This window comes from Vidua macroura, chromosome 13 (genome assembly GCF_024509145.1).
Source record: "Vidua macroura isolate BioBank_ID:100142 chromosome 13, ASM2450914v1, whole genome shotgun sequence".
Taxonomy (NCBI): Eukaryota; Metazoa; Chordata; class Aves; order Passeriformes; family Viduidae; genus Vidua; species Vidua macroura.
The window spans coordinates 311,701-335,874 of record NC_071583.1 but is presented as its reverse complement, the minus strand read 5'-3'; the positions used below and the strand labels follow the sequence as shown (position 1 = coordinate 335,874).

General features: G+C 44.6%; 2 protein-coding genes across 7 annotated transcripts in view; both read right to left on the bottom strand.

Moving 5' to 3' along the window:
- Positions 1-21,037, bottom strand: part of TMCC1 (transmembrane and coiled-coil domain family 1) — a 71,154-nt gene extending 50,117 nt beyond the window's left edge. The window contains exons 1-4 of one of the 6 annotated variants that reach the window (XM_053988952.1): positions 20,972-20,988; positions 17,290-17,536; positions 6,564-6,620; positions 3,183-3,427 (exon numbers count right to left, since the gene is read on the bottom strand). In XM_053988952.1, the coding sequence (XP_053844927.1) occupies positions 3,183-3,386 (204 nt within the window). In that variant the 5' untranslated portion in view covers positions 3,387-3,427; positions 6,564-6,620; positions 17,290-17,536; positions 20,972-20,988. Of the gene's footprint in view, positions 1-3,182; positions 3,891-6,563; positions 6,621-17,289; positions 17,537-20,208; positions 20,525-20,867; positions 20,948-20,971 lie in introns of those variants that run through there. The other 5 variants (XM_053988951.1, XM_053988954.1, XM_053988955.1 and 2 more) reach the window with 5 other exon arrangements.
- Positions 20,507-22,741, bottom strand: LOC128814090 (basic proline-rich protein-like). Its single transcript, XM_053989668.1, has 3 exons — positions 22,461-22,741; positions 21,412-22,416; positions 20,507-21,347 (listed from the first exon to the last, which is right to left on the bottom strand). The coding sequence occupies exons 1-3, from the start codon at positions 22,739-22,741 to the stop codon at positions 20,507-20,509; spliced, it is 2,127 nt and encodes a 708-aa protein (XP_053845643.1).
- Between the last annotated feature and the right edge of the window lie 1,433 nt (positions 22,742-24,174).

The window sequence follows — 24,174 nt, the reverse complement described above, 5'->3', positions numbered from 1 at the left end:
ATGATTTCAGATTTTTCCTGGCTCTTTACTGATTCTCATTTGAAGTGTGTCGTAAATAATTTTCCAATACAAATTGTTGAATGAAAAGTTAGTTTTTGCAACTTAACAACTCCTTAATTTGTATTCATAAATTCCAGCAGTGTGGCAGCCTGAATGCAAAGCTGTCTTCTCTAATGAAAACAGCACTGACATCTGTTATAAGGGTGATTTACCAAATGACTGCTTTATGCTTTACTGATTTCACAAATGAAGAAGTTCTACTAATAATCATATCAGTGACTTAAAATTTACATGGAGCTGATTTACAAATGCATTATATCTCTATACTGAAAATTCAGTAAAGGCTGTTATATATTATTTAAAGCTGTACAATCATCTGCATTTAACCTGCAAGCTGTCTCCCATTAATTTGTAACTTTGAGTGGCATCAACATACTTCAAACCTAGTATGTACAGACACATGCCATAGCCAAGACAGTACATCTCAGACTGAAATAACAGCAAGATTGTATATTAATACGGAAACACACACAGTGCTTTTCATGGCATATCAGACAACATTCTGTTGTTCTCTGTGAAAAAAAACCAACATATTTTTTTCCAATTTTTACTTTGTGTTTCCTGTGCAAATTAAGTCAAGCATAGTTCATGTGATTTTTACAGCTCCCAACATTATGCAGATTGCATAGCAATATTGCAGCAGTCTTGACCTTTCTGGCTCTTGGAGGCATGAGGGGATAGAGATCCCCATTTATGGAAGGTGGCACTAAACTACTGAGTAACTCTTCCAGTCCTTGTGTCACACTGTGAGATAGTGCTGTTACCTGCTCTCAGGAGAGAAAATGAGGTACACCACCCAGACCTGCCAAAATTTTCTAGGAAAAGAGAGTCCAACTTTCCTGCCCATCTTTTTTCCCTCTCCTACAGACTACCTGCTAAAAGACAAAAGGTAGTAACAGAAAACAGGCACGTGCAATGTGATTTCAGTGCAAGGGATTGACACATCTCCCTCTCATTTTATGTCTCATTCTTCATAGCAGTATTTCCTTGGCCATGTCACTTTAGACCTACAGTATACATTGTTATTGTCTGTCACAAATTGTCTGTCACAAGATGGTGCAAATATTAAAAAGCAGCAAGAAATTCACTAAGCTCTACCAAGGGTCAACTGGTCACAGAGGTCTCTGATGGTTTAGTCCCCAAAGGTGGCCTTTCCTCCCTCATTTTGTTTTCTTGTTTCAGACTCCGGTCCCCTTCTCTCCTCTCTCCAACATGGAAGGGAGAAAGCCCGTGCAGCCCCTCTCCCTCAGGCCACCGAGGGCACAGCCAGCAGCACCAAGGATGGTTTCCCAGTGGGATGACTGCCTGCCGAGGCCAGGACCCCGTCCCCAGCCACTCTTCCGTACCGCGTGCTGCTCCAGAGGAACGGCAGCTGCAGGGTGAAAGTGGCTGCTTCACCTAATCACACGCCCTTATATGCCAAAAAGTGACTCCTAAACTTGTTTTCACATCTGCAAGATGCTGCAGCAGAATGCTATCAGATTGACAGTCTTCATTTTTCCTGTCACTCCTGCCAAGTGATCCCAGTGGTTTCCAAATTTTGCACACTCAATCAGTACAAAATGTTTGAGCATGGACTCCCAATACATGTATGCTTATTTATAAACTATGTATATCTACCACTCAACTAATACAATATGCTTATTTTAAAACATACACAGAAACACAAACTATAAAGGAAAATAAAGATAAAACAAACCAAAAAGTATTTCCTTCCTACACTCCAGTGGACTGTTCTACCCACATTCCACTTTGGAAACCTCCAATCCAGGCACACATTTCATCAGACAAGCTGCACAGTTGGGAGAAAAGGCCTCTCCCCATATTCCCACATTATTTACCTAATATGCTTAGGCCTGTTCAATCTCCGGGCTCATACATGAAGTAAAGGGACTACAGTTTTAAATCAACAAACCAGACCTTACTTTATAAACTTCTGTTGCTGGATTTGGGTACAAACTCAAAAAACGAACAATTTTCCCTAAAATTATCCTGAAACAAAGATCATGAGTTCACTCACAATGAAGAGAGAGGCAATATACAAATAAACCTGAAGCTATTATGAGGTCTCTTTCTCACAACTCTCAATGGCTTGACTAACTGCAAAATTAACCAGCCCAGGAGAGTGCATGCTTTTCACAACTACTTTATTACTATCTCTGCTGTTGTAACAGTCAGCAAGAAGCAAAAGCTTCAGATACAGCGCCAGGCAGACTCCTTCAATGTTCCTTGCAAGAGGAAACAAAGTATATCCAGACTCCATAGACCCCTTTGTTATTAAGGGCTGTTTTTCAGAGGACTCTCTGAACCAGTGTCCTGAACAAGCTAAAATTAGCTAATCAGAAAGCTAGTCTTCCAAAAAGCAAACAAAAAAAACCCCATCAAACTTCAAGAAAGCTTCAACTAAATTGATCTGGGAAAGGGGAGAAATGGTAAGACAAACGCTGCTTGCTTCTTGATATCATCAATAAGCTGATAGGCACAGCTCTGCAAGAGCGTGCCACAGAACAGAGACTGTCATTTCAGTGAACGCTTTCCCCACACAGGCAGGGCAAACTGAAGGAGACAGCAGAGCAGCCAGGCTGATCTAAACCACGGACAGGCAACCCAGCACTGAGGGGTTGGACAGTAGCGCAGGCCACAGCCCCTGTTCCCAGAGCCTCTCGCAGCCTAAAAGACCAACAGCACCATCCACTCACACTGGAATTCTTTGCTTTTATAAAATACAAAAGAAAATGAGAGAGGAATTAAAAGAGCCATCTAGGTAAATGGAAGGTTTTGTTGCAGGAACTAGCTAACAGTTGCTAAGAAGGACAGCTCTGGTTGCTGCTCGGCCCATCACTCCTTGTTTGACTGAGGTGTGCCATCCAAACAACCTAATATGTTTGAAAAGTAGCTCTCATTTCACTGATCAAATACATATAAAATCAGCCACCTGCCATGTGAGAAAATGACTAATGCTTGCATCTTTTAAGCTCTTTGCTTCACCACTGAAGAAGCTTTTGAACACAGCACCATTTGAATTTGCTGAAAGAAACCTGCTTTTCAAAACAAGATTTCAAAGGGCTTAAGAAAACATACAAGGAGATGATAAAGATCAAAGGTAAATCTGAGTAACTTACTGCTGCTGCTGTGGCCTCTTCTCCACCTACATAGATAGAAGAAGCAATCTCCATCACAGACAAGTTTGTGGGAGCATCTGTAGTGGATGATGATCTGGGCCGACCCGATTGAATATCCTGAGCAGACCTTCTGTTGATCTGCGGGCTTCCTTTCGGGGCATCTCCCTTGCCCCACCTGCTGTGCAGGCTGGTCCCTCTCTTCATTTTGGGTGGCACTCTGATCTGCTGAAGCACCCGGTTCAGAGCTGTGGGGTGGGTGGAGACACCATCAATTTCAGCACAGACGCTTTGGCTTTCCAAATCCAGGTCAGGCTCCAGCTCAGCCTGAGCTTGCTGGACATCATGTGGAGAAACAGACGACCTCCTGCGCTGATGCTGGAACAGGTGCTTCAAGCCTTGACCAATGACATTAATGTTCTCCAAAGCATTATGCGTTATTTTGGATAATTTTTGCTCTGATTCATGTTGTCTTTTGGTCTCTTGATCTTGGGATTTGCCTCCAGGATCAGGGTCATCAGACAACTGTTCAGTGCCAGACGGCTCCATTGATGACACCCAACAAGTTTATTTGACTATTCATACATAAATATGTCCCCTTTCTTTAAAAGGCTTGTGTTTATTTTGAAAATGCCAAGATTGCCAGCCAATTACGTGTGTAATTGCTTCAAGAGTGACTATACATGCAGCTGTGCCACGGTGATCTCATGCTTATCTAATGTTAAACAAAAGAGTAGTCATTATTATACATCCATGCAGCAAGTGTGGGTTAAAAATCCAATGCGCAAAACATGCCATTAACAAAATAAAACGTATCAGTCCTTGGAGCACTCCTCCACATGGCATTAGTTGCATCTAGGCTGTACTCAGAAGCCAAAGGTTGTGTGAGACAAGTCATTCATTGCCTGGGGGGAGAAGTCCAGCACAGAGGGTGTAGGAAAGCAAGAAAGGTAAAAAAGCTGTTCAAAAGGGGGAGAAGCAAGAAGAAACCAGTGGGATTTTGTTTATTAAGAACAAGCCCATAATAACATCTAACATGAGGTTAAACTTCTGGAGAGCATGTTAGCCACTCAGGCAGAATTAATTTTGATCTTTGACAAAGATCTGATACTAAGACCCTAGCTTAACGGTATTTTAATACATGCAAAAAACCAGAACATTTCCAAATGAGTTATTCATTTCCACATAGTGAGAAATGGTTTATTATGGCCAGCATCCACTGACGGCACTGGAAACTAGATGTGAAAATTTATCTTCAAGCAAGAACAGACAAGTGAAATGCTTTCAATTGGCATACTCTTGTCCACAGCTCTCAGAGGAAACAAGAATGCCTTTTGAAAAGTAGATTAAGCAACCAAATCTGCAAGGGATCAGCACCAGGTATGTGCAGTTCAGCCTCTGGCACAGGAACTGCACAGCTGTTCTTAGAGAGCTCAACCCAAGTCATTCCCTAGGCTCAGACAGGACTGGATTATACAACAGTGCAGCTCAGCACTTGTATAGCAACAACTATGGGAGAAGGTCAGCAAAGACATGGGGAAGGAAGGGAGGAAGGAAGGAAGGATACAGTAAGTGAAAGGGTTTTACATCAGCACCATGAGATCACATGCTCAGAAGCTGACCACTGTTTTCTTCAAGAGAAAACTTTGATTAGGCTTCTATAAATACAGAAACCAGCTCACAGAGGTCTACCTCAATCTTGGCAAAAAACAGTTTGTGCTTTAGAAAATAATTATTTGAAACTCAGCATATTTGGGATTTGAGAGTGTTCATTTCTATGCTAGAACAGCTGCAGAAACATAATGCATTGAGTTTACAATTGGAGTGCTGTTGATTTTGTGCATCTGAAGCCTAACACAATGGGTTAAACAGATATTCCAAAATGCTTTCCAAATTGCCATCCAAAAATATCAGAAGAGCTGCCTCTCTCTTTTTTAAAAGTGTCACTGCTATTAGTTGGAGGCAAGAAGAATCTCAATACTTACAGAAAGCAGAACACTGGAATAATGCAGGATTTTATCTCAGTGCTTTGAAGATGATATAAGCATTGAGTGTAAATATACTGGCCAGTTTAATCAGTAACACATTAAATGTAAAGGAATAAACTACATCCAAGAAAAATATATTTACCCACATTCATGCAGCAATTGTGTGGCAGAAGAAAAAAAGATGTGCCAACAACATACCTACATACTTAACACTTTCTTAAATGAATTAAAGTGTCTTTCTGTCTAATAGTATGCTTTGACTTTTGAGCTTCCTCTTTCTTAATCTTTCCCCCCCCCCCCCCAGGTAACAGGTTTTGCAGAAAGTTAGACTACAGGTCTCCACTCAATTTATGTTTTGGGACAAAAAAAATCGCAAAACTAGATGCTCCTTTTTAACCAACAGACCAAATGGTTCAGTGAACAAAACTCACCATATAAAAAAGCAAGAGTCCCAAAACTATTTGGCGTATAAAACACAAAGCTGACAGATGACCCATAACTGCCTTTTTCATTTTAGCTAATTCACTCAGCATTTATTTTCAGTCAGGACTCACTGAAGAACCACAGTTCTTATCTAAGATGATTGGTAAACTCTCCAGCCAGGATCTCTTTGATCTCCTGCATGCTCTCTTATCCACATTATCACTGGCAATGCTGCTGGTCTTAAAGAAGACCACCTGAATCTAACTGGAATTCCATGCATTATTTGCTAGAAAAAATCACCCTGCTTAAATTAACCCTATGACAGTTTACAAAACAACCTGAAACAAACCAGCCCACAGTGAGCTCACAAACAAGGCACAGCCACCCTGTGTATTCTGGGACATATTTCTGAAATTATATGGCCTCTCAGAGGCTCCTAATGGGAGCTTTGTAGTCATCTCCTCCTTCTGTTTCCATAGGATGAGTCTGTTGTGAGCCTGAAATGAGCTTTGCAAATGACACATCTGGTATGAAAAACCTTACAACTATTTATTTCTTCTAGTACCTACTTCTGGGAAAAAAGAATACTCTTAAGTGTGAAGAATTGTGAATCTTCAAAATTAATTAGCATACTTATTTGCATTAGGATTCAACTTTTGTGCTCACTTTTGTTTTCTCTACTTACAACCACCTCTATATTCTGTTAGTGGGAGGAAACAATACTTTATAGCATAAAGTTCAAAAACATACATTTCTTATTTGTACAAGAATATACTACATCAGGAACAAAATTCACAATTCCATATACAGCCAAATGAGCAGATGTTATAACATTATTACATCCCAGAACATTCTGATACAGTCCTTCATTTGTGCAATTATTTCCCAGGAGCCCTGGGAAACAAAACAGTTCAAAAGGAAAAACTGGCAAAACCAACATTAGGTAACAGTGAAAGGATAAACTTGTACTTGCCTCCATCATTTGCCCTTTAGCATGGTTGACCCACAGCAGTCCCTCCACTGAACAAAACTGCAAAAGAAATTGAGTATGAGATACAATACTGAAAATGGGAGGAAAGATATACATAAACAACAAAGAGCATGATTCCAACTTTTAAATTTTTTTTTAGTAATTTTTTTTCCATTGAAATGCAAGCGCCCCTGGAAGCTGTCTTATTTTAAACTCTTTCAAATAACTAAGGGATACAAATATGACTGAAGTTAAAACTGAATCTTATAGAGTTAATCAAGAAGTTCTTGTGAAGGAGCATTTTCTGTTGGGGTTTATGGCCATCACCACAGGCTGAAAGCAGAAGATGCCAGGGCTCCAACCTGCACCATACAGATTTTATTTTCTTCTCCTATTTAGTCATTCTCAATGCTCCCAGCACAGGTCAAACAGCTGGCTCTGGTTTACCTGGTGCTCACCTCACAGGAGGTGAAAGGTGTGAGCACTTGGACACACTTGCACCTGCCACAGCTCATCGCACAGGCAACTGCTGTCCCCCGGCAGCTCCTTACTGTACATTTCTGAAAACGACCCAAAGGCCAGGTGCTTGCTAGGAGATGACAAGAGGACAGCTGAGACCAGACACGGTGACCACACTTCTCTAGCCAGCCTCAAGGACTATTCTGAAACACAGCCAGATCACCCAGATTTTCCAAAGATGATCAGTAACTCAACCAGTTCTTGAAAACAGGGAGCACACTACTCTTCAGATGAACACTACAAGAACTCTGCACAACAGGGGTATTTTGATGTTTTATTCCACATCAGATTCCCACCTCCAAGACAGAAAGAGAAGAAGAAAGGGTTACTCTGATCCACTGAAGAGGGATGCTAGAATATGAAGAAAGTGATGACAGCAAATATTATGAACTTGGAAAAAATGAATGAACACATTTTTGAAAAAGATCTTCATATAAAAGAAATTCTATACTAGCATGAGTGGACAACTATAATGTGTGAAGTACTGGTCACATGAGGTCTCACTAATAGAACTTCAGTCACTCTATTTGTCTACTTTTTTTTTAAAGTTTTAGTGTTATTTTATTTATAGTAACTGTAAGAGCTTTTGTCAGCAAGGTCTTCAGAGATACAGCACTACAGGACCTGCAGATCAGCAGCCGCTTTTGGCTCAAATTGTTTCACAGCTGCCACAGTTCAGAGTCTGTGTCCCAGAGTGCCCACAGGGCACTGAGAGGCATTAGCACCAAAACTACCTGTACTGTCCCTCCTGTGAATCACAACCCTTATTGGCACACCACCAAAACTCCCATTTTCTGTCAGAAGCTCCATTTTCTTCTGAACTTGAGAAACTATTGCACGGGGCTAATCAAAATTCCTTCACTTCCAGGTACTAACAAAGCGTAGACATCATCTTGGCTTTAATGTTTTTTGACAATTCTTCCTACTCTTTCACTTTTCTTTATCAAATACTTTGTAACATGAACATTTAAAAAAATTTGACAAGCATCAGTCTGAAAATACTTCCGCCCCTCAGATTTTTAGACTTCATTCAAGCGAAAGTTTACTTTAAATTAATCAGTTGAATTAATTCCCTTCAAAATCAGTTCTTTGTAAACAAAGTGAACTCTGAAGCTACCATTGAAAACCAGTTCAGAGATGACTTATCTGCAGCTGAAGTACTTGTTACAGAAACAAACAGTACAGGACTGCAGAAATGGGGAAGAAAAATTATTTTCAAAGAAAGGAAACGGGAAAAAATCCATGTTCTCATAGAGTATTTCAAATACCTTTTACTTACGCCATATATGAACACCATGAACCCTTAATAATAATGCTGAAGTACAATTACCTATATAATCCTCACATGCCTTTTATTTCATAAACAGGTCAATTTAACAACTCACTATAGACTTGTTATCACAGTTAGCAGGAATGTTAGGAAGGAGATGCTTCCCACTCATCCTGTTTGGTAAAAGAATTGTTCAGTTGTTTCAGAATAGAAGCGATTTTTACTAAGAAAAAGACCATCTTAGTTTGAGAAATCCTGGATTATTTTCAGAAACTCATCCCAAAATGGAGTCTGTATCCAGGCAAACAGTTTAGCAAGAAAGACTAAAGAAGCAACAGTCACACACTGGAAAGCCACCTATTACAGGAATTGGGAACCCTAGCAAGTGATTTATATCCAAAGGAGGATTAAGATATTTTAAAAGCATCATTGCTCAGCAGAGCAAATAAGGAGAGAAAGCTCTGGGTGTGTTAACAGCTAATCCTATCAGAAAAAAGAACTCATGAGAAATCAGAATGAGTGTGAAATTCAAGAGGGTTGTCATCTGGAAAACATTTAAAGAGGAAGACACCAGTAACAGAGTAAGTAATTTGACTCAAGTAAACGGGATAGTAACATGACTACCCAATATCTAGAGTATATATTTAGCTATTACAATAGAACAATTTTGAAAAAGTCTGAGTGGAGAATTTGGGCAAGAATGGAAGAAGACGACATACAAGAAATAATTAAATACAAATACCTTAGGTAAATGGCAGAATACAGGCAGAAAGAAAACAGAAAACAGTATTTTTAATGGAAAATATACCTACTGTTTTACATACATAATTCTTCATCATCCTCCTCCTCCAAAATTCATCCAAGAAAATATTTTTTTGAATTCTACTGAAGCCCGAAAGAAAAACCAGAAACATGATATACAAAGACCCTCCCCAGGCCAAGACCAGAAAGGGAGTATGGCTGAGAGCACTGTTAAAAGCAAAGGCTGTCAGCGTGTTTTATGAATTACACGATTTTTAAGATATTCAGGGAGAAAAATGGCATTATGTCTGATCCCATGCAAAACATGCAAGGTTTCTCCTAAAATCCTCACAAGTCTAAAATAGCTCTACACAGTCCAAGCACTTGTTTATTAGAGGTGAGTATGTTACAAGGAAAAAGGAGTGAGAGCAGATCGCCTATTGTCCTCCTTCTCTCTGAAGCAGGGGTGGGGAGGGAGAGACAGTCACTTTTTCCCATGCCTTCCCATACACATTAACAAATGGCAACTTCAAAGGTTTCATCAGCAGAAGATTTTATGTTTTGGCACACCAAAAAGAGTTCACCACTTCTATTACTGTATCCATTAATGGTTCACATGTGCAAGGGCAGCATGCTCAGACATACCAGAAGGTGATCTTTCAACATCAGCCTCTTCTCAGATCCACATCCTGTTGAAACAGTTCCTTCCTATAACTTTATATTTAATACTGCTGACCAGCAGAACTAATGTACACAGTTTATGTTCCTGAAAGCTCAAATATTAATTCTGTAGATAAAACTTCACTTATTGTCACTCACAGAGCATATACCAAACACTATCTTAGTGAGTGACAGATCCCTTTCTCCTTTCAATTTCTTTTTAAGAAACATCTTCCTGAGTACACCTACATCAGAATCAAGTACCTTCAATACCACCTGTGGGCAACCTCTACATTACTGATGCCCTCCCTATAGGAAGTATTGCTTGATCATTGCTCTCAATGTAGAATAGACTGCAGGCTCTTCTGCAAAGTTAGAAGTTCACATCTAAGGACCATAGAAAACATCAAAGATGAGGCAATTTTCTATGTTTGTTTGAGTAATAATAACTCACAATGGCCTAAAGTTGAGTGACTGGTTCTCAGAAATGGTTCTGCTGCTTTGCAGTACAACCAATTGCCACTGACATCTATTCCACCCCTCTCTGAACATTTGGTAACTCAGTGGTTACACTGTTTGAGTCAAAGCTATGAAGCAAAGATCAAGACTTCTCCAAAATTATTAACCACGCAGAGGTACTAATACATAATCATTCTGTGTTTGTGATATGTTAAAGTCTCATGTGAAAACCAAAGCAAAATGTTTCAGCTGTATTTCTATAGCTGGTGATCTGCCTATTTATCAGAAGCCTTTCCCAACTGCACTGCTGCATCTAGAGCTGGTGTGCCGTGGAGTGTGACTGTGGGGCAATGCTGCTGGTTCCACAGCTTAGCAGAACTTCATCCTTGATGAATTCCTTAGCTACATAAAGTATTTCTAGGTTTGTATTACCATAACATGTGAGCAGTCCATGAATTCACCCTTCGAATGCTCCCAGATTATGTTGAATTATTAATATTTCCCTAGTTTTCAGGTGAACCTCCCCCCACACAGAAAGATCAAGAAGCTGCCTAAAGGTTATGTGACACTTTTACAGTCGAGAACCAAACTTAAAATTTGCTCGTATAAGGTTAATGTTATACTTCCGTGATTTCTCCTGTTGCTACCTTCGGATTCATTTATGAACAGTGTACAGCAGTATAGCTGGAACCTACACAAACCATTTAAAAACATTATTTTCTGGAAAAATGCTACATATAGGCTATTTTCCATAACATTATATAAAAACAGTGCTTCAAGAAAGCCAAATGAATGTTCAAGAAAGATTTAACTAGAGTCTTCTGATTAGCTGAAATTGACAATTACATACGTCATATGCTTTTTCTTTACATTTTTTGGTGAACATACTTAAAATTTGGGAGACAACGCTAAAAGTGTGGTCTGCAGGGATTTTAGAAGAAAAACAAACTGAATGAAGAATTATTATAAAGACAACCTGCTTTACTAGGCTCAAGAGGAAACCTGCAATTCAAAACTGTGTGGTCTGCCACAGGAGGGCTGACAGTTGACACTTCCACTTAATTTAGTGACCTGTTTCAGAAAACTGACATCCTCACCCATTCTTCCTCAAAAACAAATTGGCTTAGCTTCAAACAGCAGCATTTCCTCTAAAACACCTCTGCTTTTTGCAGAAGGGAAAAATGTTGCACCCATATTTACATGTTCCACAAACAGTCAAGTGCATGCTCTGAACTCGGGGCTTCACTGAAGAACACTGAAGGGACATCTCCAGCCACAGTCCAAGCAGGGATCTGAAGCTATCCTTTCACAACACAAGAACTACAACAGAAGTAGCAATGTAAGGAACTTCCAACCTCTTTTGTCCCCTGGGGCTCATATTCAGAACCACAGCATGGCATCCAATTTTAGCTTTTGTAGGCACAGATATTTCCAGGGCTGTGATATGAACATGAACCAATACAAAAAAAAAAACCTCTTATTTGAAGGAAGACAGGACTGAGGGACAAATCTGACCATAGACCCGGTTATAACAACTTTGGAATAAAGTTAAAGAGAGGAAGTAGACAGACAGGGTACACAATTACTCCCAAATGGTGTTACCAAAAACCTCCTATCTGATGCTATGGCCACAACAGCTGCAGAAACAGGAACTCAGTGAGCTTCAGCAAGAACTCATCAGAATACAAGTGATTTCACTTCCACAGTTCAATACTGCAACTCCCTCCCCTAAAGGAAAAGACTGAAGAAGTGTTAAGCAAATATTCAAAACAATGTGTCTTCCACAAAGAAAAGAATGGATTTAATTCCTTGAAGCATCTCAAATCTTTTAGTGGTCAGTTGCACTCCTACTATCAACTTCTCCTATTAACATTTGCATTATCTGGATCTGCTTCTTCAATCTCTGGAAAAATGCAACAGTACTAGGCCATGGCAAGAATTTCAGCAGGATCTTTTCAGGAGAGGAAGGGGTGGAGGGGAGAGATCAAAGCTGCTCTTATCTCTTCATTGCCTGTCTGCCAAGAGACACTGCCATTTTCTGTGTGTCAAAGGTGACTCAAATGTCAGGAACAAGAGAACCATAAAGTGGAAAGACAGGTATTTTCACACCACTTCCAAGGGAAGACAAAAGCTTATACTACACCTAATTCTGGCATTAAAGAGGGACTTCTAAGTATGCTAGTAATACAAAGAAAATAAGAGATTTTAACTCCTCTCAGAGATTTTAACTCTCTCATTTTAACTCCTAGCAGAATTACCTGTGATAATGCCAGCAGAGAAGCTGGCAAGATTTAGCATCTCTAGTTCTAAAAGAAAGGTTTATTCCAGGCTTGCAGTTGTAAGGAGGTTAAAACAAGTTAAATTAGCAGGCTTGTAAAGAAAGATATCATCTACCACCAACCCACACCCCACACTATGTGTGATTTTAACATGTGCTTTTAGACCTGAATTTTGGAAAGTATCATATTTACAATGACTCGTGAAAGAAGAAAGTAGAACTAACCTCACACAGAGTGGTAAAATACTCCCCCTGATGACTCAAAACCAGCTCTTTCTACCAGTATTGCTTAAAACGTGACACAAATCTGGCAAGACAGAAATTCTGACCAGAAGTCAATAGCCATCACTAATGCTCTGACTGTTGATGCTGTTCAACCACTGACAGCTTCATCTTGCTCTTCAGAAGAAAACTCTCCCTCCTGATCCTTCTTCAAGACTGCTAGTCTAGGGAGCTTTTACTTAAATGCAACTCTTAAAAAAATTGTATTAGTATAATAGTAGTGGTCTTAATCTGGGGCCAGTTTGTTTACGTGGCCTTTTCTAATCAAGCATTAGTACATTCCTCCCTGCAGGACTACAAACAAGATGTTCAGGTTGCCCATCAAATACTGCTTCAAGTCCTTCAGTCAGCACTTGCAGGAGGCTGGGAGGACCTATCAGTAAAAGACTACCCCCACCCACACCTTCTTACCTGATCTCAGTGTTAAAAACCTGCTATCAGCTGTCAACAGAAACAGGAGACATGCATAAGGTGTTTTTGACTTGACTCATTACAGCCACTTCTCCCAGTCCCACGTAGGCTCAAGCAGAGCTTGAGACAAGGAACAATATAACTTCATTCCTATGTACCCTAATGGGTCGGAACAGCACCAGCCTGGCCCGTGTATCTCACAGCCATGGTGTGAGCAGGGCCATGGGCACTTGCCCTGCAGCACAGACATGCTGCCAGGCCTCTTTTCAGGTGTCAAGGATCCAGCCCAGCACAGCCACAACTCCTTATCCCATCAGAGCAGCATCCATCAACTGCTACCACACAGACTTGTGAATTCCCCGCTTTGCTCACTTTTTGGACTTCTGCAATAAAAATACTGATGCGTATCTATGATTCTTTTCTTCTATTAGCTCTTATAATGCATTTTAGAGACACAGACACAAACTGCACAAACACAGCACAGCAAAGCAGCCACTCACAAATATGCTGCTCTTCAATATCCACCTCCACATCCAGCAGCACAGAGGCAGTAATTTGGTACAAAGCAATTGGGCTTGACTACTTTGTTGCTAATGGGAAACAAGTAGTCATGCATTTAAAACCTCAGCCAAAATCAGAATGTTTCCTCCCACATTCATGGTAGAGTCCACATAAAAAAAATCCACAAATCTTTACCCAAAGCAGCACAAGAAGAGAGCAGTCTTATTTGAAATAAGGCTGAATTTCAGCTACCACTGAGAAGGTGCAGGCTTATAATCAGAGTCAAAACCAAGACCAAGTTAATGGCTCCTTACAGAGCCGTTGTGCAACTTGGGTTTCTGCCAGAACACCCCATTTGCTAGCTGCAGAGCAGCTTTGCAGTTGGTCAGGCCTCCAGTACAGGTACATGGGTGGTTATAGAACACCAGCTACATGGGGTGGGTCCTCCCAGGTGCAGAGCTTCCTCTTTCCCTTTATTGAACCTCGTGAGGTTCCTGTCTGCCTATTCCTCAATAGGTGCCTCTGAATGGCAGTACTATCATCAGGTCTATCAACTTCCCATCTTGCATCACCTACAAAATTCTTCACCTGGCCCTATTAATATATTAATAAAAAGACTGTACAGTGCTGGATCCTGTACTTCTCCCACGGACTGGAATTACACCAGAAGCATTTAAAGGACATCAGTAAACCAGAACCAAAACTTTCAGCACAACAAACTAGCTGAGAACTAACTCCCACAGCAAAAGTATGACCAGTACAGGAATTGCTCTGCAGAGCAGCAAGCAGCCACTGATACAGCCTCCCCCTCTGTTCCTCTTACCACAGGATGCTCTGCAGCCCAGGAAGTCAAACTTCTCAAAGTATCCAATGCTCACCAGCCAAGTTCTTCTGCTATGCAAAGGTTCACATATACAGAATATCTTCCTCCACAAAGCATTCATACCAACCAAAGCTAGAGGCTACCCCAGCTGAAAGCCAGCACAGGGAAGGACCACAGTGCCACACACCTTGGGCACCAATAGAGCTTTTGCCTTACTAGTCAGTCAGCCATCACTGGCTTGAATGGGCTAAGTTCAGTCTGACCCAAAGTCAGATTCTGACCCAAAGTCACTCTGTGTTCATTTCTCCCATTTTAACTGCTATTCAACCTCAGGATCACAGCAAGGACACTCACTGCTTTTCATAGACAAGTGACACTACCCCTTATGACTGTGATCCACTAAAGCATGAGATGCTTGTTCAGCAGGCAGCAATTTACAAACATGGAGTGCTATGGGTGCAGCCCTTCCAGGGATCCCAGAAAAAGCCACAGTCCTTTTGCTCAAAACTAGTATAACTGGAACCATGAAAAACACATTTATTTGCCCTCAGGTAATCACCATGGCAACTGGCTTTCAGGAAAATAATAGTCAACAGCTTCCATAATGAAGGCCACTATGGGATTTGTTAAGGACATCATCAAGTCACACAAATCCAAAATATATTGAAATCCGCCAAATTTATGCCTGAAGAAACTGTAAGTAGGTATCTGCAAACTTCCCGTCATAATCCATCCCACCAGCTGAATCAATGGCAGTACCATTCATCTCAACACTGCAGTGTCCTTTAATGTTCTTTGAACTTTTTAGACACCCTGTAGAACAGTTTTAATGCAACGTTCTCTAATACACACAATTTCACCTTTCAGACCACTTCTTTACATCAAAAGAAAACTTTATCTTACATTCAATCTCCTTGTCACCCAACATTTTAGTAATTCACTTATATTAGTTATATGAGTTTGAATAATTAAACTTCACTTATGTTTTTCATGAAACTTAATGTTTTACAAAGGTAGTACAACATTATCTTACATTAGGGAAATAAAGAATAATATTCTGTTTAGGAATATACACACTCACAGAGACATGCAATCTATTTATTCTTACAGGTATTCAGAGATACTGCAGGAATTGTTCTATTTTCACAGAATGGCAGCTTTTTTGGGAAATGTGCACCATTAATTGACAGGATTACAGAGATCATAACTTACTTATATACAATCCAAAAAAATGCACCAAGTTGGGTTACAGAATCCACATCTCTGGTACACTGCATAAGGCACCACAATGGGCAGCTCAGCAAACCACTCCTGGTGTGTTCCTACAGCTTCCATGAAAGCAGCTTACGGGAAACAATGCTCCTCCTTTCTGCCCAGTGCTAGTTTTGCACACTGCCACAGCCAAATAACACTGCCCAGGCAGACTGAGAAGCACATTTAAAGTGTGCTCCACCAACTTCTGCCCACACATAACAGAGAATCTCACCAAGAGGCCAATCCCTGGCCCCAGCTCTGCTTGCAGGTGAATGATGGAGGAGTTCCTTCAGCGAATGTAAGGGATCCCCTTCCCAACTACTGCACTCTGCTGCCCAACACAGTTCACACCTGCACTGCAACTCGGCCCATTCTGCCCTCCTGTAACAGAAACACCATCAGGCTGTTTTAAGTCAGACAGGGAAGTAGGTCAGTTTTGTGTCCCTCCAGTATTATCTCAGCCTGAACCACTGGAGCTTATCAACAAAAGAGTCTGTGTTGCCTGCTAAATACATCACGGCAGTGTGGCATGATGAATGATTCAGTCAGGTAGCTACTTTCAGCACAATTAATTTTCCTTTTTGAACTAAACCCACTAATGTCTCTTCTGGAAGCCACAGAGGTGTGTGTTTGGCTGCCTTCCACTGTAACCCACCATGAACTGACAAGACCGCCACTGCTCTGGAACGTTGGCATCTACATCACAGAAGGGATAACATATCCAAGTAGTTTACAGAAGTAAAAGATGTTAACAGTGCACACCAGCCTCCTCTAAGCCCATACAGAGGCAGCTAGCCAGCTTCCTCATTCCAGGTTTAAAATACGTATAGACAGCTAAAAGCCTCCAGGAAAATAAAACTGTGCATGCTCGTTACTTTCTATGCTGCAGAAACAGCCAAGGCTGTCCATCTCTTGTTACCTGGGTGGGACAAACCTGCACAGCAACAAGGCAAATCCCACCCAGCTCTGCTACTCTTGTACATCACAGGCATATTGTCTAACGAGACTGCTCCTTACTGGGAGCAGACAGCACTGTGCCCGCACCTGTGCAAAAGAAGGTGAGCAAAATATCCTTCTTTCCTAACCTTTATTCCAGAGGCTTCCAAATTCAAGGCAAGTACTCTGTAACTTCCTGTGAGTGCTTTATCTAAGCAAACAGAGCAACCACCATGGCCTCCCAGGTGCATTTCAATGACTACTGCATGTCTGTCACATACTTTGAAGAAGAAAATTTCTGCAGACCATGGTGGTATTTAGGAAATGAATGGGTGAGCAGTGGATACAGCTTTTCTCAAGACAATCTTTTGAGTACTCCCACAGCAGGTTCAACCAAGGTCACCCTCCATACAATACCAGCTGGATATTCTGGTGCTCCTACAGCCTCACTGTGTACATGTATATTCTGCTGCTAAAACCATGCAAAATGGTGCACAACAGCCTAAATATAGAATAAGTACACCTAGAGCTCTCTTTGCCCTAATCAGACAGCCTTCCCCTTCCATGTGTTCTAAGTCATAGGAGACATACATACCTCAAAAGTACTCAGGGTAGCTTGTCTCTTTGCATAGGTATGCTCATAGTTGTAATCCAAATGTCATCAACAGACATCTAACTTTAAAAAAGTTTAGAAGTATAAATTCCAGAGGAAACAGGAAAGTCAGGGGAGGGAAGAAGGTATGATTTATCAGCTTCTACATTTGCAGACATCTGCAGTCAGTACTGTAGGTAATTTTCAGAGTAAATCTTGGCAACAAAGCTTCTTTGTAGAGGAGAAAGACCTGCCAAAATTAACAAGCGTAATAAGAAACACCATTAATACCTGATAAACAATAAAACAGCACACATATTCAGAGTCCCCTTCAGAGAAAAGAATAAACTCATTTGAAATACTGGGGTTTTGCTAGCTTTGATGTATTTAAAATCAGAAGCAGCCTCTGAAGTTACCTCATACTCTGACTACTTTAACCTAATAAATTATCTCAAGGAGGGAAATCCTCTAAGCATTCAAATAAAGTTTGATCATATCAGAGCATGCAACACTATACCACATCACAGACTGCCCTGATTCAGACAAACCTTCCCAGCTGACCAAATGCCTTGATGTTCACTGGGAATTTTGCCACAGGAGTGCTTGTGTGACCAGTGTCAGACTAAAGAATTAAGCCACTGTCCAAAACAAGGACCAACACAGAGCATGATGGAAGCCCCAACACAGCATGCACATAAAGTACATACTTGGGGGGTATCTGCATGGCATAAATGTTCATGAGCGTTGGCAAACTTCTGAACTTCTCAGGTTTGGATTTAAGTTAATAAAATGTAAACGTTTTTGGGGTAGAGACCTCCTGTTCTGTGTTTGCATTTCATGTGGTGTGTCAGAGCTAGCTTCCAAATCAAAGTTCTCAATCTTATTTTTATAGAAGTTGTTTGTATTTTTGGGACACGAGTAGGATTCTTCTCTATAAATAAAAAGGGTCAACTAGATATGCATTACCATAAAATGTTTCTGAAAGTATGAAGACATTGCATATTGCAAAAATATATTTAACTCCACACAATTGCTTGTTTCCTTCTTTCCTTTTTCCTTAGCAGCTTGGCTGGAAGAACAATTTTGAGAATTTGGAGCTTAAATCAAGCCGAAAGAATCAGCTCATTGTGCTGTAACAATATCCAGGGTCTCAACTGCTTTGGGGAGTTAAGTATTTAATCATAGCAGAATACTGAGTTTCTAGAAGTGCAGACAAGGCACATCTAGATTGCCACCTTCACGTTCCGTTTCATTCAGCCATCTTCACTCTTTCCAGAGATGTTTATCCTCTAGGAAATATTGTACTGAGTTCACAGATCTGCTAACCTTGGAAGGGACCTCTGGATGTCACCTGGGCCACCCAGGGTTCATTGCCTACACACCATTTTTACAAGTCTTGCTATTGAGAGCCCACCCTGGCCCCAGAGAGCTCAAGTCCCCATGAGCTCCAGCCCTCACGGAGAGCACACGACCTCTGTGCCAAGCAGCATTCAGTGTGCCACAGCAACCAGCCTTCATCAGGCCTTAGCAAAAACCACTCCCTCTATTTCAGGGGTGAGGAGACTCCAGGTCTATCAAGAGGCAGCCAACACGCCAGCTCACCTGAGAAACACCTTACACTCAGTGAAATCTGGTGCCAAAGCTACAGAACCACCTGAGGAGAACACACCACACCAGTAAACGTTCTGGGGAAGCCAGTGGAGAGGGAAGACTCCTCCTCCAGAGCTCTAAGCAAAAATTCCTAGAAACCAAGCCCAAGATATTATCACACCAAGTCTTTTTGAATGGCTCAAAACAATTCTCAGAAGACCTGAGAAAACACTAACACGAGGTTTGCCTGACTCCAGAGCAGCCACAGTTGCCGGCTCACAGTCAGGCACAGGCCATTCACCCAAGCAGTGGGGGAGCTGACTCACTAGATACAACCAATTTCCTGCAGAATGCACCTCTCTAAACACATGGAAACAAAATCTGTAGACTTCCAATGCTTTCTATTTTGTATCTGAATTAGACATACATTTTAATTACAGGAACTTCAGCTGTGATTAAATAAGATGCAAGACAGCCCAAACTATGATACGGAACTACTTAGAAAACCAAACTCAACAACTTTTATGGGGAAAATGGAGGAGGGAAACCCCAAACTTTATAGAAACCTGAAGTTCCAATTTTTTTCTAAAGCAAATTCCACACAAAGTAGATCTTCCTCTGTCTTCAGTTTGCTTCTATATTTTGGATGGTTTCCAGACCAGCTGGGTGGGTTTATCAGGCAGCAGAACAGTGGATACAAAGCTCCAACAAACTTGTTCATTTGGTGCCAGAACCCTGTGTAGCTGCAGAGCTGCTGAGCAGCGCAAGCCCTGCAAGCTGGGCAGCCCCACCGTCCCCAGACAAGAGAAGGAAGAGTCCCCCCCCAGAACCAAGACAGAAACAGCCCTTCCAGTGAGTACACCTACTCACCGGGCCTTCCTTGCCTCTACACGCTTCCAGATGGACCAAGAGTTTACCCTAAGAGAAGGATCATGACCAGAAATGGAGCCACCTGCCACATGTTAATCTTGAGTAAGACAGAGTCAGTGGTGAGCATCAGGGACAGCATCGCTTACTTCCTGACCCGAGGAGAACCCAGTGGCACTGGCTCAGGTCAAGGCATCACTACTTCAGTGACCACACCGGTAACCTGGACTGTTACTAAGGGCTTCTAACCTGCACAAACACCTCATTTTAAGGTTTGTGGAGGATGGACACTGTTTACTGATGCAGTGGGAGTTACGTTACCCTCTTCTGTCTCCTCCTCCCCTAACCTTCCACTCAGATCTTTGTACCTTCAGTTCAGACCTTTACACTTCCTACCCACCAAAAAGCCTCATTAAATTTCCCTACTGATAGAGTTTTTTTAGTGAAAGCAATGCCTCCACCCACCGTGGGAGTTTTGCTGGCCACCGCATTTGTCACTAATGCGCACCAGGTACTTCTGTGTCTCCAGTGACAACAGCTGCACACAAGTCATACAGTGTCAGCTCCAAGGCTCATGAATTTTGGCACTCATAAAGCTTCGAAGCTGCTGCTTTACCCCTTAAGCTCTTTACTTTAAAGGCCTGTCAGTGACAATCTGCTTTTAAGCCGGAAAATTCAGAGCTTGCCACGAAATAAGTCGTGTCTTAACCATCTCATCAAAGACAGCCAAGGCGAGCAGGAATCGGCGAAGCGAACACACGCCTTAGCCCGCCCCAAACCAGCGCGAGGGCCGAGGCGGTGCCTCGCGAACCCCCAGCACCGGCCACACGCGCGTGGGGCCGCCCCCGGGAGGGCCCGGGGCGGCCGCGGGGATCGGGGCGACCGCGGGGGCCACGGCAGGGGCCGCAGGCGCCGCTCGCCACCGCCGGGCCACGCATCGCCCCGCGAAGCCCGGGCCCTGCGTCCCGGACGACGGCCCGGAACGGGGCGAGTGTGCCGGCGGGGCCGCGACTCGGCCAGAGAGTCCTAAACCGGCCGCAGGAGCGGGGCGGCGAGGGGCGGCGAGAGACAGCGCGGCCGAGCGGCGGCTCTGGGGGTGGGTGAGGCGCTCGCGATGGGCGCACCCGGGGCCGGTCGGGCGGGGTCCCCACGCCTCGTCCCTCGGTTCCGGGTGTTCTCCCGCCCCGCTCCCGCCCCGCTCCGCTCCCGCGGTCCGCCGCTCACTCACCGGCCGAGCGGCGGCCGCTCCATCGCCGCGCGCCGCCACCGCCCGGCCCGGCCGCCTGACGTCGCGCGAGAGGTGGGGCCGGGCGCGCGCGGCGGCGTCACCCGCGGGGGCAGGCCCGGAGGAAGGGCACGCCCTCCCCGGGGCGCCTGCGCGCTGAGGCCCCGCCCCCAGCACGCTGCCGCGGTCACGTGCGGGCTGGGCGGGGCCACGCCCGCTCCCGCTCCCGCTCCCGTTCCCGCTCGTCTGGGCCCGGCCCGGCCCGGCCCGGCCCGGCCCCGGTCCCGGTCCCGTTCCGTTCCGTTCCGTTCCGTTCCGTTCCGTTCTCACTCCGCGCAATCTCCTTTTTCTACCCAGCACTGTCGGCGCCTTGCGGCACCTGGGCTCACCACATCCCACTTCAGCGGCCCGGGCACCCCACAACTGCCCGTGGGCACCCGCACCTCGCACTGCGTAACCCCCGGGGGTGCCCAGCGGCCAGCCCTGAGGGCAGACGTGTCACACGCGTGTGGCTGCGCTCGCGTGGGCTGAGCACAGGGCCGCGGGGCGCGGGGCCGCGCCGGGCGGAGACGCCACCCTGCGGTGGCAGGGCCGTCCGGCAGGGGGCAGCAGCGCCCCAGCCAGGTGAGCGGGGCTGGGACCGGACAGGGACCGAGCTGGAACGGAGCTGGGACCGGGCTGGGACTGGGCTGGAACGGAGCTGGGACCGGGCTGGGACTGGGCTGGAACGGAGCTGGGACCGGGCTGGAACCGACCTGGGACCGACCTGGAACTGAGCTGGGACCGGGCTGGAACCGACCTGGGACCGACCTGGAACTGAGCTGGGACCGGGCTGGAACCGACCTGGGACCGGGCTGGGACTGAGCTGGGACCGACCTGGAACTGAGCTGGGACCGGGCTGGAACCGACCTGGGACCGGGCTGGAACCGACCTGGGACCGGGCTGGAACCGAGCTGGGACCGGGCTGGAACGGAGCTGGGACCGGACAGGGACCGAGCTGGAACTGAGCTGGGACCGGGCTGGAACTGAGCTGGGACCGGGCTGGAACCGACCTGGGACCGGGCTGGGACCGACCTGGGACTGAGCTGGAACTGAGCTGGGACCGGGCTGGAACCGAGCTGGAACTGAGCTGGGACCGGGCTGGAACTGAGCTGGGACCGAGCTGGAACCGACCTGGGACCGGGCTGGGACCGAGCTGGAACTGAGCTGGGACCGGGCTGGAACCGAGCTGGAACGGGGCTGGAACTGAGCTGGGACTGAGCTGGGACCGGGCTGGGACCGAGCTGGGACCGGGCTGGAACCGACCTGGGACCGGGAAGGGACCGAGCTGGGACCGGGCTGGAACTGAGCTGGGACCGAGCTGGAACCGAGCTGGGACCGGGCTGGAACTGAGCTGGAACCGGGCAGGGACCGAGCTGGGACCGAGCTGGGACCGGGCTGGGACCGAGCTGGGACCGGGCAGGGACCGGGCTGGGACTAGGCTGGAACCGACCTGGGAACTGAGCTGGAACCGACCTGGGACCGGGCTGGAACTGAGCTGGGACCGGGCAGGGACCGAACTGGAACTGAGCTGGGACTAGGCTGGAACCGACCTGGGACCGGGCTGGAACCGACCTGGGACCGGGAAGGGACCGACCTGGGACCGGGCTGGGACCGAGCTGGGACCGGGCTGGGACCGAGCTGGGACCGGGCTGGGACCGAGCTGGGACCGAGCTGGGACCGGGCGTGGCAGCGGCGGTAGGTGTTACGGACACACTCAGGCAGACCGCACATACCGATAGCTCCAGGGACAAGGCACTCTCACATTAGGGCTGAAATACCTGTTTCATATCCATTGTCTGGGCTAGACTTTCATACTGGCCCTTTACTGTTTACTACTGACCCATAACCTGCACTTCAACTCAACACAAGTATTATTTTCTGTAGAAAACCTCAAAACTCAAACTTTGTTGATCTCCTGTCTGAGAATCAAGAGAGAAATGGTTTAACCCTTCCATTGTACAAAAAGGGAAGAATGCCTGAACTGAGGAATTTCGGAACTACTGAAACCTTTGGTAGCAGGTCACTGTTGGACAAATGGGGTAGGCACACAGCACTACTTAATCATAGCAAAGGCTTCAGGATCCCGTGTGGGCTGGACAAACAAGTGAAATAAATCGTAGCATGTGTCTCAGACTGGGTAGCCAAGTGGTGTCCCTCTCCCACGGAAAGGAGTGGGCAGGCGCTCCTGCTGCTGTTCCTTGGAGTTCATACTGCCCCTCTAATGCAGTACTCTGCTACATTGTCACCACTGACAATTAACCAAATGTTAGCACACCGCTCATTAGTCTGAACCCTGTAAAAGTACCCAACAGCACTGCATTACTCAGACTGTGTTCATCCTTGGAGGGACTACAGGAGTTTCACTGCCTGTTGGCACCTCGTGTCAGCAGCTGCTCTTGCCATCTACGTGTCTGTCCTGCCTCATGCTTCATGTCCGTATAGAGGAGCTGAGCTTGTAACACTGAATTACAAAGTTGGGAGGGGTGTGGTAAAAGTGGGGTTTTATTCAAACCAATGTAGTGCTAAGATGGATTTGGGAAACACAGAATCAGGTCAGTTTGAAATCAATAATCAAACCTGACTATTATAAATTCACAAATACATTTCTGCATTTTTTCCTTACAAAGTTATTTGCAAACTGCAGTTGAAATACCTAAGAACTTTCCACTAAAATGCTGGGATACAAGTGAAATGTGGAAACTACAGGCCTTTGAGTTATTCAGGCCAAATGAGCTGGTTCAGGGAACAGACTGAGCATATTCTCTCCATTTTCAACAGACTGCTGGGGTAGGCTCAGCTTTGGCGGTACTGTGTGACCTGAATTTCACAGTCTGCCTAGAGGCACAAATCAGGCTGGGAAAAAAAGAAATGCAAGAATGCAGGAGGTCCTTGTTTTCCACTTCTTCCCTGCCTTCCATTTTAACTGTGTATATGAGAGAGAATGAGAGAGTAAGACTGGCTGAAGAACTGCATTATGCACTGTGTGCCCCGAAGTACAGAATATCGGGCAACCAAGGGATAGCCCGAGGTGAGCAACTGATGCTGGACTTTATGATGAATTCAGGTGATTGACTTGAGATCTGGATGACATCATCTGAATTTGGGATATTTAAATCCAGGATTAAAATTAAATTCTACAAATTTTAAAAGATGTCAATCCCACT

Coding starts and splice junctions, on each gene's coding strand:
- LOC128814090 (XM_053989668.1), bottom strand. CDS start 22,741: ATGTGCGGTCTGCCTGAGTGTGTCCGTAACACCTACCGCCGCTGCCAC. Junction 22,417..22,460: donor GGTTCCAGCTCAGTTCCCAG/GTCGGTTCCAGC, acceptor GCCCGGTCCCAG/CTCGGTCCCAGCCCGGTCCC. Junction 21,348..21,411: donor CGGGGGTTACGCAGTGCGAG/GTGCGGGTGCCC, acceptor TGGTGAGCCCAG/GTGCCGCAAGGCGCCGACAG.